The sequence below is a fragment of the Pelecanus crispus genome, chromosome 2, assembly GCF_030463565.1.
Source record: "Pelecanus crispus isolate bPelCri1 chromosome 2, bPelCri1.pri, whole genome shotgun sequence".
In the NCBI taxonomy this organism is placed as follows: Eukaryota; Metazoa; Chordata; class Aves; order Pelecaniformes; family Pelecanidae; genus Pelecanus; species Pelecanus crispus.
Window position 1 is genome coordinate 10,393,586 of NC_134644.1, and position 12,261 is coordinate 10,405,846.

At 38.4% G+C, this 12,261-nt stretch overlaps 1 protein-coding gene across 4 annotated transcripts in view; it reads right to left on the reverse strand.

Annotated features, from left to right (window-relative positions):
* LMBR1 (limb development membrane protein 1) overlaps window positions 1-12,261 on the reverse strand; it is a 72,996-nt gene that overhangs the window by 19,798 nt on the left and 40,937 nt on the right. For all 4 annotated transcript variants that reach the window (XM_075704663.1, XM_075704662.1, XM_075704661.1 and 1 more), the window contains 3 exons: window positions 3,861-3,987; window positions 3,362-3,430; window positions 807-871 (listed from right to left, as the gene is read on the reverse strand). In XM_075704663.1, the coding sequence (XP_075560778.1) occupies window positions 807-871; window positions 3,362-3,430; window positions 3,861-3,987 (261 nt within the window). The remainder of the gene's footprint in view (window positions 1-806; window positions 872-3,361; window positions 3,431-3,860; window positions 3,988-12,261) is intronic.

A 12,261-nucleotide genomic window follows, 5' to 3' on the forward strand; every position in this document is an offset into this window, starting at 1 on the left:
AGATTTTGAAAAAGTGCATTAAAAAGTGACTTTTCACCTAAGCCAATATTTCAAGGAAATATAAATTCCTATTGGAAGCTAAAACCAAATCAATGAAGTCCATCTACCTTACTATCAGCTGCTTTGAGTTTAGAGCTTACAGATAGCAAAACACTATATATTTGCTTTGTATTTTCAGGGTTGAACTGACTACTGAAAAGGAATGCAAGACCTAAGTGCATCCAAATTTCAGTAAATACAAACTAGGAAACATGACAAAGTCACTAGAGCACCTGCACACAGTACAAACTTCTCCCCTCCCTCACAGGACTTGGTACAAGAACAGTAGAGTATCTATCTATAACAAGTCCTTACAGATGCCTACTACCTACATTTCACCCACCTAAGTGTACCCCCAGGTACCCTTCTTGTCATCCAGCCTTGATTTGGTCTTGTATCCTTTGCTCCTGAACTCAGAACAAGCCCACACTTTTCAGGCATTTGCAAAACAGACATAGTAGGCAATACTGGCAATAAATATTAATACTAGTAGCAGCTACATAAATTGGAAAATCAGGAGAAGACTATACTATTAATTTTTTTTCTGTGGAAAAAAAACAGGCTTTTGTGCTATACAAAAAATTTTAAAGATAAATATTGACTGTAGAATAAAATAAATAAAATAATAGATAAATGTTGACTATAGAAACTCTGATGAACTGAAGAAAGAATTACGTAGAAGTGCCAACCATTCTAGAAGAAAGTACCCTAATGCCATTCTACCTTCTAACAGATAGCACGCAAGGACAGATTTCTGTAACACTTACTGTTGGCTTCACCAGCAACTGACCCATTACTGTAAACATCCGTGAAAGTCCCACTGGCGTGCATACTGGAGAGGAAGAAAGGTTATGCAAAACAGTGATTTGTAAGTCAAAGACCAATTTTTATTTGGATGTTCAATGTGCTGTTCCACATATAACCAAGTATGGTTTTGAAGAGAACTGCAAGAGCTTCAAACTCCAGTACAAACTTTAAAACCCATTGCTATCATATGAATTATGAACAAGACAAGCATCTCTCCCCTCCAAGAGCATAACTGTGATTTTTTTGTCAACAAGGAACACCATATAATCAGATATCTTAAACTTGCTCAAGTAATTATTTATTCAAAGCATGTGGCACCAGAGGCTATGTCTACACTAGTAAATTCAGCAGCGCCAGGATACATTCCTGGGCATTAAGACTTGATTGTCTACACCAGTAAATTACTAGAACTATCCCTGGCATGATTTGCCCTGGGCCAGTTAGCACTTTCCCAAACAATTCCCAGGTGCAGTTCTGGAGAGCATGCAGTCCAGGAACCATTATCATGAGGCAATACATACACGGCCCCCTTCTGCAAACTGCAGTATCATGGATGGAACGACACTAGTTGGCCACAGCACTGGGGAACATCTCAAGCACATTTAATCTATTAGCACAGGTGTAGCCGTACGGTCAAAGAGATCATGAAGCTGCTTTGTTCTGAGCATTATACTGCAACTTCAGTTGGCAGTAGGCTCGCCTACCAGATTTTAAGCTACTTTTCTATGAAATAACAATTGGCCCTTTTTGATCATAGCCTGTGATGGTTTCCAGGTATGGTGCATGTACGTTTGTTGGGAGAAAGGCTCAAACCATGATAATAGAAAATTATTAGTAAAAAATCAATAGTTTAGGGAAAACAGCCTTCAAATACTGAAGTGTGTAGGAGATGGAAAGAGATGGAAGGAATTCTTAACAGTATGGATGAGGATATACATTTAGAATTTCCATTATAATAAAACCGTGTTGTCAAAAAAAGTAGTACACAAGATTTTATAGTATTACATTTATTTTTATTAACTAGTGTTTCACTATGACTACTATGTATTAAAGGGAAAAAAACCAAGAGTATTCAAAAAAGGCTAACTTAAGCTAGTCTTCCTTCACTGCAGAGGAAGTCTGCAGGAAAAGGAGAACAGAGAAAGGAAGAAATGCTCTGAATCCCCACTGCAATAAGCCTTACTCATACACTGCTTCAGCAATTAAGCCAGCTGAAGATCTAATGAAGCTCTACCCCAGCACCTACCACTTTCCCACTGCTGTATGCTGCCCTTTCAGCTACACAGATATAACAGCTTGGAGCGCCTTAAATAACTTCAGTGATTTGGTTGTATAAATTACAAATAACTTTTCCAGAAATTGGCATTTAACCCCAATTATTTTGGTGAACTGGTTCACAATAGCCCCAGAACACACTCTGTGTTTTCAGCTCTGCTGAAACAAACTGCAAGAGAGATGTAGGAAGTTTGTAAGCCAACTTCCCCATTAAAACATTCAGCAACTGTTGTGAATCTCACTCTTGAACAGCCTACATGAGACATTCAGAACCATGGGGGTTTGGTTTGGGGTTTGGTTTTTTTTCCTGCTTCCCCCTCTCCCTCCATTAAAGTGGATTTAAGAATCTCCACATACAGAGAATGTAAGGAGACCCACCGAGGTCTCTGCGAGCAACACCTTTCAGAGACAGATCTGCTTAGTTTTAAGGAAGTTTCAAATTGTCATTCCCCCCCTTTTCACAGTGACAGCCCTCTAAGTGTGAGCTGTAAACCTATAAAGCCTGGAGAACAGGTGAAACCATGACAATCTAGAAAGGGAGATGTTCTGTTACCCTCTTAGCAATTTTCTAGAAATTATTTGGGGAGGGCCCAGGGGCCCACTGAAATTTTAACTTTGGAGCCTTCCATCATCTTTCTTGCTCCCCTAAACATGGGTGACTGAATTCTGGCTAGGACCAGTTAGTATGAGGTTGGGGAGGGGTTTTTACTGCATTTGTTTTATATGCAGCTGTACAACTGACCTCCAGGCTGGCCAAATACCAGTTTTGTGATTATGAAAGCTAATTGCACTGTGTTCCAACTTCTGTCTATACAGGAAGATTTCCAATTAAAAAAGAAAGCAGGATCGTTTAGTGAATATAGGACAAACTAAGTGTTCTAAAATAACTTTCTCTCCATACTACTGACCTCCTGCAGACATTTTTTATTAACAAAAATTGTGCTTTCCTTTGCAGAATGCAGTCCTTGTTTTTCAAATACCTGCTTTAAAAAGTTAAAAATTAAAATTATTCTGGGTGAGGTGTAAAGGTCCTCAAAACCTGAAAGTGTAAGGTAGTATTTGTTCACAAACTTCAGAACCCAAACCTAACAAATTTACATCTAGATGTAAATTTGAAGAATAAAAAAACCCACCAAAAAAATGTTTTTTACACTCTTAACTTTCACAATGAAAACCAGTTTCCTTTAATCTTAAAAAAAAAAAATCATTTGTTTTTTGGAATAATCAGGAAAATACTTACACAGAAGTAACAAGCATCCCATCAGCGATATACAGGAATATAAATACGGGAGGTAGAATTCCCAGAGGTCTGTAAAGAAAATATTTAGTACAGCCTTAGCTTATTACAAATAGGCTACTTATGTCACAAACACAACTGAATTAACTTCTTTTCTTAAGCGTTCAGGATTGAACAATTGTATTTGCAAGTATAAACTGAGAATTAGTCAGTTAATAATCCTGCAGGCAACTAAATCCCCAAGTACTTTAGCTTGAAAAGTATCTTCAGGTTTTACCACTGAAGTCACTTGTTTTTAACATACCTCGTGTCCACATGAGCATGGACCTTCTCAGCATGCTAAAACCGGATTTAACAGAAAAATGGTATTGACTAAATTAATACAGCTGCTTCACAACCTGTGCAATACTCACACAGCATTTACTGGAAATACATTTATTTGAAAACATCTATTTCCATAATTAAAATTAAACTAGTGTGGTGGTTTTTTTAAATTCCGTACCATACAAAGACTCCATACTGGCAGCATCATTGTCTATGAGTGCTGAAGCCACCCATACGATTCCAAGGATAAGCAGTGCCAGAAGAATAAGCATTACAAGGGTTTCCAAAATGCGTGCTCTGATGCCCTGTGGGCAGAAGAGGGGAGAGGGAGGAAAACACAGCCAAGAACTTTGAATCAGGTATTTTGAAACATAAGAAATATATAAATAAATGTTCCTTCTTCCTAAATATATACTCACATTTTACCATGTAGACAAAAGCATAATACGTAATGCACATTTAGAAGGCAGTGCATAAAAAAGGAAGTACTTATGGCTTTATAGTGCCCAGATTGCGTTTTTCCCCTTAAAACCATAGAAAAATGTTTTAAATTGTGTATGCCTTACAGTTCTCATTAATCTCATTATTCCATAAAGTATTCTTTATACCATATGATTTTGTTCGAGCATTTTTGAAAGATGGATTACTTTTCTAATACTTTCAGCAAAGAAAGTGGATTAGCAAATTTTTATCTATGATTCCAATCAAGGGAATGGAAAGCCAATTATGGCAAATAGCCAAATGGCCCAGCAAGCATTAAACCCTGCGCAGGTACAACGTACTAATTTAGTTAAAATACATTCTTCAACTGCAATTGCTTCTGCACCATTCCTCACAGTCTTCAGAGCCCTCAAGCGTACCGTCGCAGTACTGCTCGCTCTTAGCCTGCGCACTGCTGCTGCTGCAGCCATTACCTCCCAGCTTTGCCTGCTCTGCGCTGCATGAAACACCTGCATCCCGCTTACACACACACAAATTGCAGGTCTGCAAGCTTGTGCCATAGCATTTGCTCTTGAGTCTAAAAAGGTAACAACGCTCTAGTAGCCGAGTGTTAGATTTGCAAATGGAAATATACCAAATAATAGACAAAATCATATTTAGGGGCTTGGATTTTGATTTTTTTTTTTCCTTTGGTTTGTTTTTGTTGGGGTTTTTTGGGTTGGTTGGTTTGTTTTTCTTACACTGGTGTTTTTAACACTGATTTTGCTAAACTTCAAGCAGTAGAGCTATTGGGACACTTTCTTCAGACATCCTTGCCATTAAGGGACTGTCAGATCACTGTTCACATAACAATCTTACTTTTATTTTCCTTCATTTGCCAGTATACATCTCCACAAGCAAACCCAACCTCTTGTTTCTCACACAGGTTCATCCCAACTTGGGCATATTCCACTGAAAAGTCTACTCTACAGTTAATAGCAGAAAGTTTGTTTTACTTTATTGTTCATCTACTTTTATCACCTCTTCCCTCTTGCTTAACACAAGACAGTAATCTTCACATCCTATTTACCCTGAAAATTACACTCTCTACGTAACCACTGCATCCAGCCATGAATGACGACCTCAGGCATCCTAACCGTGAGCACTCATCTCTTCTAGCACACCAATTCCTCTCCAGAACAGCTAAGGTAGCATGAAGGAAAAACCAGACGAAAAGAAACCTTCACAAAATTCCCCTTAAGGCTTAAGTGAGCAGATTAAGTCCAACTCCATAAGGGATCTCAAACACCAAATTTCAAATTAAAGGTAGTACGCATAGGATATGGATTTACTCCTAGAATTTATATTGTGCATAATAAAAGTAGCTTTAAGGTTGTTAAAAGTTATTACAATGTTATTTTTGTAGTGCTCAGAAACTAGCTTTCAGTCTTCCATGGGTTATTTTGAAGATAAGCATCTAAGCCAAATCTATGTATTTGAAGATTAAATAGCCACATGTTTATTATTTAAGGTTTGAACTTGATCAATAAGTTACCAGGAAACAGATTACAGTCTAAGTACTGAGGACTTATATAGAGCCTTCACTTTACAACAGAAGAAAGTCACAGAATTAGGAGAAAACCCAAAACATTCAAGGATACATGCACAGAGAACTGCTTCAAGCTTTCCAAAAACCTTCAAGACTCCTTTCCTCTCCTAGGCAGAAGAAAATAGAAAGCTACCTTCTGGGTTTCTGAAAGCCTTTAGCCACAGACAGTGGATTCCTTACTTCCCTACTATGAGACACATGCACAAATATCAGCCTCTTGGACTCAACGTTTCACAGCAACAGATTCTTCTGGACAAACCTGGAAAATATTTCCTTTTACATGGCGACCTGAACACCAAATCCTCCTCCCTTGGATGGAGTAGCACAGTTGTCAAAACAGATAAACAAGAAATACACTGTAATGGAGACAGTAACTTTAAATAACATTTTTTCATATTTACTGCAAGTGTTCTCTGAAGACAGGTAAGATTAGGACAAGACAAGTAACACTTGCTCTCAAAAAAAGAGAGATGACCACAGCAAGTACTCAGAGGTAACCATTGCTTTTGGCCAAAAGTACCACTGGCACAAACTCTAGAAAAAGCCAGTTAGCAGCCTAATGAGCCTTCCCTGTTTTTTTTGTTTCCATGCTAGTTTGAATAATCTTTGATTCTCCGAAAACTGGATCATCTCCTTCTGTTCTCACTACTTGCACCTACCTCCGCACCTATAATGCATCAACAATACTGCAGTTTCATGTACGTATTGAAAAGCAGGACTGACAGTTCACTCCAAGGGCAGAATAATTTTTATATTACACAGCACACACACAATAGGATTCACACACTGATGATCATTTAAAAATAGTAAAATAGTGATATTTTGAAGAACTTCAGTGAAGTGACTAGATAGAAACATTCTGTCATAGGCACTAATGAATACCTGGTAACAGTCCAGGATAAAAAAAAAAAATTAAGATGCTTAAAGCACATAGGTAAATACTTAATCTTAATTAGGCACCCATACGACTGTGCCCTATTAAAACATTAATGTTCCAGGCGCATTAGTTCATACTTACATACCTTAGTGTACCTGTCAAATAGCTGCTATTTGTAAGGATGCAAGGTACAGAATTTCCCCCGACGTGCACACACACAGAGAAAACTTCTGGAGAATCACAGAATCACACAATGTCTGAGGTTGGCAGGCACCTCTGGAGGTCATCTGGTCCAACCCCCCTGCTCAAGCAGGGCCACCTACAGTCAGTGGCCCAGGACCACATCCAGGCAGCTTTTGGGTACCTCCAAGGATGGAGGCTCCACAACCTGCCAGGGCAACCTGTGCCAGTGCTCAGGAACCCTCGCAGTAAAAAAAGGAGTAAGAAGTGAGCCTTAGACACCCTTACTGTTTCTTATTTTTGCTGAAGATAGTTTTGTTTCAGGTGAAAAACGTAAAGCTTGAAGATTATCATTAGTAACATCACTAATTTAAGAGCTGGGCAAAAATCTATACTCCTGACTTTGGGAACAGAGAGAAAAAACAGGTAAATACAAGCAACATTTCATTTTATTTCAATGAAAGCAAAACTATGCAAGTAAACCTTGAAATTCAACACCGAGTATTTTTTTTTTTTTGAGCAAAAACCTGTTCCCTGACATTTTGGTTTTGGCATAACAATTCTTCTTTGAGTCATTTCATTTCTCTCCCACAGCCCCATTATATTACTCAGATTTCTCAGATGAGCCAAGTGTCACGGCATATCTTCATGGCACAGAAGATATTGCCACTTCTATTTCACATAATACTTGTTGCACTTTTCGAATCCATTTACTCCTCACATGTTTTTGTGTGAAGAGGTGCATTAGGGTCTGCCATCTTCAAAACCAGCAACAATCCCATCTAAAACTGGAGATTTCAAGCCAGCTTGTAACAGTACATGTATTGTTCCTGTTCAGCCTACACTATCATATCTGTCTTGACTATAGAATTAACAAATGAGTGCAATACGAAAAAACATGTAGTGTAGGTACAGAGGACTACTTCAAATTCGCATTCTAACTAGGCAAGGAAAAACAGTTGTACAGCACTAAATCCTAGTGTCAAGAAAGTGACTGCATTTGAATCAATTGGAAGAGTTCTTTGACTCTTCATTGTCAGTGTGCAACTGGAAACAAAGGAAGCCCTTACCACACAAATGAAGGAGGCGGCCTACCCAGAAAGTTAAGTGTGTGTGCATGCACGTATGTATGTACACACACGGGGCAGCTAAAGAAAGAAGTGGGGGGGAACAGTCACCTTTTACATCAGAGTTTTTCAGTTCAATTGTTTAATCGGGAATAATTGCCTCATGAGCTCCTATGATCACTGCTTAACATTCCTATGGAAACTAAACTGATTATAAGAAAGAGAAATGGGAAAATACTTTGTATTTTTAGCTTTCCATATTGTATTCAAGAAGGAAAATTAAGTTGTCCAAGTCTTCATCTAGTCGTCTTTTCCTAATGGTTCTGACAGGTAAGAACAAGGAAAGTAAGCACTATACAACCAGCCAGCTTGCATCAGGTTTTTCAGAAAGTTGTTCTAGGTCTCAACTTTCAAACCTGCATTTGATAACACAAATACTACTTCATTCTTAAGGTGTCTTTCATTAGAGGAATGCATATACCACAATTAATTCACTGTCTTATGAATTATTTTAATGCAATTCCACTTGCAGTTTAACCTGCTTTAAAGGAGGAGGGACTTACTTATCTCCAAACCAAGCATAGATTGCACAGTAAAGCACCAGAAGGATACCTCCAGAATACTGACACAGTGAGGAAGGTAAGTAGAAGGACCTAGGAAAAAATATTCCTTTCAAAAAAGTTGTCCAGAATAAAGCCTGTAGTTACTAGTCAGGAAGATCAGAAAATCTGAATCTGTAACCAGGACACATAGTCCTCAAAGGAAAGGGATGAGGCAGTGTAGACCATGGTTACTTCTTCAGACACTCCCAGAAGATCTCAAAAAACAAGCATGACATGAACAGATTTTTTTTTTTTATTATAGAGAAAGGGCTTGGAAAGCATCCTCACTTTTGTAGGTGTTGGAGTTGCTCCTACTCCCCAGGGATACACAGAGAAGAGGGAAAGCTATAAAACACTACGAAGAAGGAGAAAGAGATGAACTGGAAGTGAAACAGAAAAAGCAAAAGGGAAAGGGACAACAGTAATGCAAGCTAAAAGAAAGGCAGAAGTGTTGAGAACAAGGACCTGATCTTTAGTCTTCAATTTGTACATCAATTTCTCTGTAAGTCCGAAAATGAGAGGAATGTTGTTCCTGGAATGGACTCAGTTAGGGTCATCCTTTGGGAAGCATGAACCACAATTTGAAGTAAGGTGGCACTTCTCTTACTGGACAGTGATTTTAGTAGCCCAGTTTTAAAGCCTTTTTCCATGAAGGTAGCTAGAACAAAACATCAACTGTCATTGCTTCCAGCACTACAAGCACGTAAGATGATCTTTGGTAACTGCTAAACAGGAAAACAAAACACATCCAACAGCTTGCAATTTCCTCAAGCGAGTTTCAGATTATCCATAAAAGGCAAAACGGACTTCTGAAAGTGAATTACCTGCGTGGTTCCCTATTGTCAGGGAAGCAGAAGCTTGGCATCATACAGGCTAACTTGACACATAAAAGGAGTCTCTTGTGGAGGATGGAAAAAAAAATACGGCCAACTAAAACTTTTGGAAGCTAATTACTATAATCTGATAGAAATTACAACTGAACTGTTTATCAAGAAAATTGGGGAAAAAAGACAGCAGACTATACCCTCTAACCCCTCACCTTTTTTTTAAAAAAAAAAAACTTCAAAGTTTCACAGTTCAGACTCAACAGCTCACCTACATTTTTACTCACAGCACATTTTCAAAATCCACCTAGTTCTTTACTGTGAGCACTTAACCAAGTGAAATATTTTTCTAAAGGAAAGATGTTTAACACATCAATCCAGGCAGCCTGGAACTTGCCAGAAGCCTAATAATATCCGTCACCTTCTCTGTACACTAATGGAGAGGAGAACACAAAAAATAAAAAGATGAACAAAAAGAGCATTTGAAGCTCTCAAGGCATGCCTACAAATAAAAAACTGTCCTACAAACACATTCTAAGGATCTTGTGGTTTGCACAGCCTTAGAGATATCTGACTCTCAGACTTCTACTTCTTTAAAATTCAATTGCTGAGACATTCAGAAGTTTTTATATTGTTTAATCCTGAGCTACTTACGCTGCCTGGAGCAGCAGGCCTAGGGGCTCATGTTTCCATAAAAGCCTAATTTTAGCAAGAAAGGTTTTAGTTATTCTAGAAGTGTTCTGACACATTTTTATTTGCTACTCTGGAAAGCATCATCAAAATCTTACCACGTTTCTTTCCTATTACGATTAACACAGATAAGTCATCCTGGATGATAAATATCCAAAACTTATTAAAAAACAGTACATAGTCAAAAAAAGGTAATTCTTCAGCTGAAAAGCCCAGTGAAGTACAAATGGCAACAACAGTCCCGAAGGGATGACGGATGTTATACAAGAAAGTCAAAAAGTATAATTACTAAAGAAACCACTTCTCCCCAGTGCATTTGTGTTAAGCAGGATGACTATTATGCTAGTTGCATAGTAAGGCTTTTCCTACTATGTGTGTTCACACGTGACACCCAGAGGCTGGTTTTTACTTTGTAAGAGAACATATGTTTGGTGATAGTTTCTTACAGCTTTTCAATACGGAAAATGGAGATTTCTTGATAAATGGAGACAGTAAGAACTGCTGGGTTTCCCCCCCCCCCCCCCCCCCCCCCGTTTGAAATTCTGTAACTATTTTGAATGATATAAATGTAACAATACAAAACGCTTTGCCATTAAGCCAGCACAGGTAGCAAGTGAAGACCATGCTCTGCTCACTGGCTGCCCACCAGGTTTCAGGTGTCTTGCAGAAGTAGCAGTTAGCACAGGGACCCTCCTGACTACACCGACTCACAAGGAGAGTGCATAGGCAAGAAACCTGCTGACTGCTCCTCTCTCCAATAAGAGTCACATGGAAAAACTGGAAAGACTTAAAAGGAAGTCTCTGACGACTGCCATTCGTGCAAAGCTAAGGTACAACACGTACCATATATCCAGGAAACACACTGTGGAAGATAGTCATCTTCCAAGCAGTGACACAACCCTGTGCCAGAAACTCACAAGATGTTACTTTTTGGGAAAGAATAATTACATAAATGAAAGCAATCAAGCCATCTTCCAACAATTTTTGCTCTGCTAGTTGTGATTAGTAACACAAATACTATTTTCCAGCAATTTAAGCATGATTTTTAATGCTTTCTAATGCTATAAGGATTTCAACGTATAGGTACAGGTAATATTTACCAAGAGTTCTTGTGTTTTAATACTGATGAAGGAGTAACTTGCAACATGTTATTTTCTCTTTCTGTAAGATGGAAAACTGCTGGTAAAACCAAAGAACTACAGCCCCACCCCTATCTCAAGAAAAAGCATCTCTTTGCTGGAACATTACCTGGCTATAGTGGTTTTGATGAACACATTATTAGCTCCAGTAAGATGGACATTTTTGGAACTACATCACCAATGTACAACATGGTATGGCTTTTGTTAATTCTAGTTAATTCTACATTTTAATTTGGTTGCAAATTGTGCAGAAAAAAATAATCAAAACAACTATTATCAATGTAGTAAAAATTACAGTGTGTTACACACAAAACCAGAGTCCTAACAAAGTTTCTATGGTGCTGAATATTTGAACACAGTTCTGCTTGGACATCTTGACCTCTTGCAAGGGAGGTAAACATCACTTTTTACACCATGCCCTGACCCACAGGGAAAGCCTGGGAAACATTTCTGCAATCATGGCACATTTAAAGTACACACGAAGCCCATTGTTTTCACGTGACAAAAAGGAGTCTTAGTAACCTTAAGATTTGTTCAGCGAGAGGCTGACTGCAACAAACACGCATGCTAACATCTGCAGAAAATAAATGGAGGCACTAAAAAAAGAACAAGAATTACAGCAGGTGTGAGGTTTGGAATGTTATTATTAACATCAATTACTTTTTTAGCACATGACACCCCCTCTTTCTCAATTTGTGAGCATCAGCGAGCAGCTTCAAGCATTCTAACCATGGTTAGAAACCGTACATTGAGCTATCCGCATTCTAACCTATTCAAGGCAGTGCAGAAACAATTTTTTTTAATAAGTAAAGGAGATGCATTTTCCATCAGGTAACATGGAAATACGTACTACATTTAGCACACTGCTATTTAGTCAAGGGGTCATTACCTTAGGAGACTACCACAAATTACTAAGTCAAAACCAGAAGCTGTATTTTTAGGAAAACTCAGTTCATTTTAAAAATGTAGAAGCCAATGACTCAGAACTCTCACAGGGAAAGCTAAAAAATTTTAATCAAGGAATAATATATTCAGGCATCAGATTCAAGCAATCAGGGAAAAAAGTTTCCTTGCCCATGCAAGAACCAAAGACTTCAGACTGTAACGAGTGCTGACTGAGTCTTCTCCCACATCACCTCTTCCCCCACAGAATCCTTCCACCCTGTGGGGA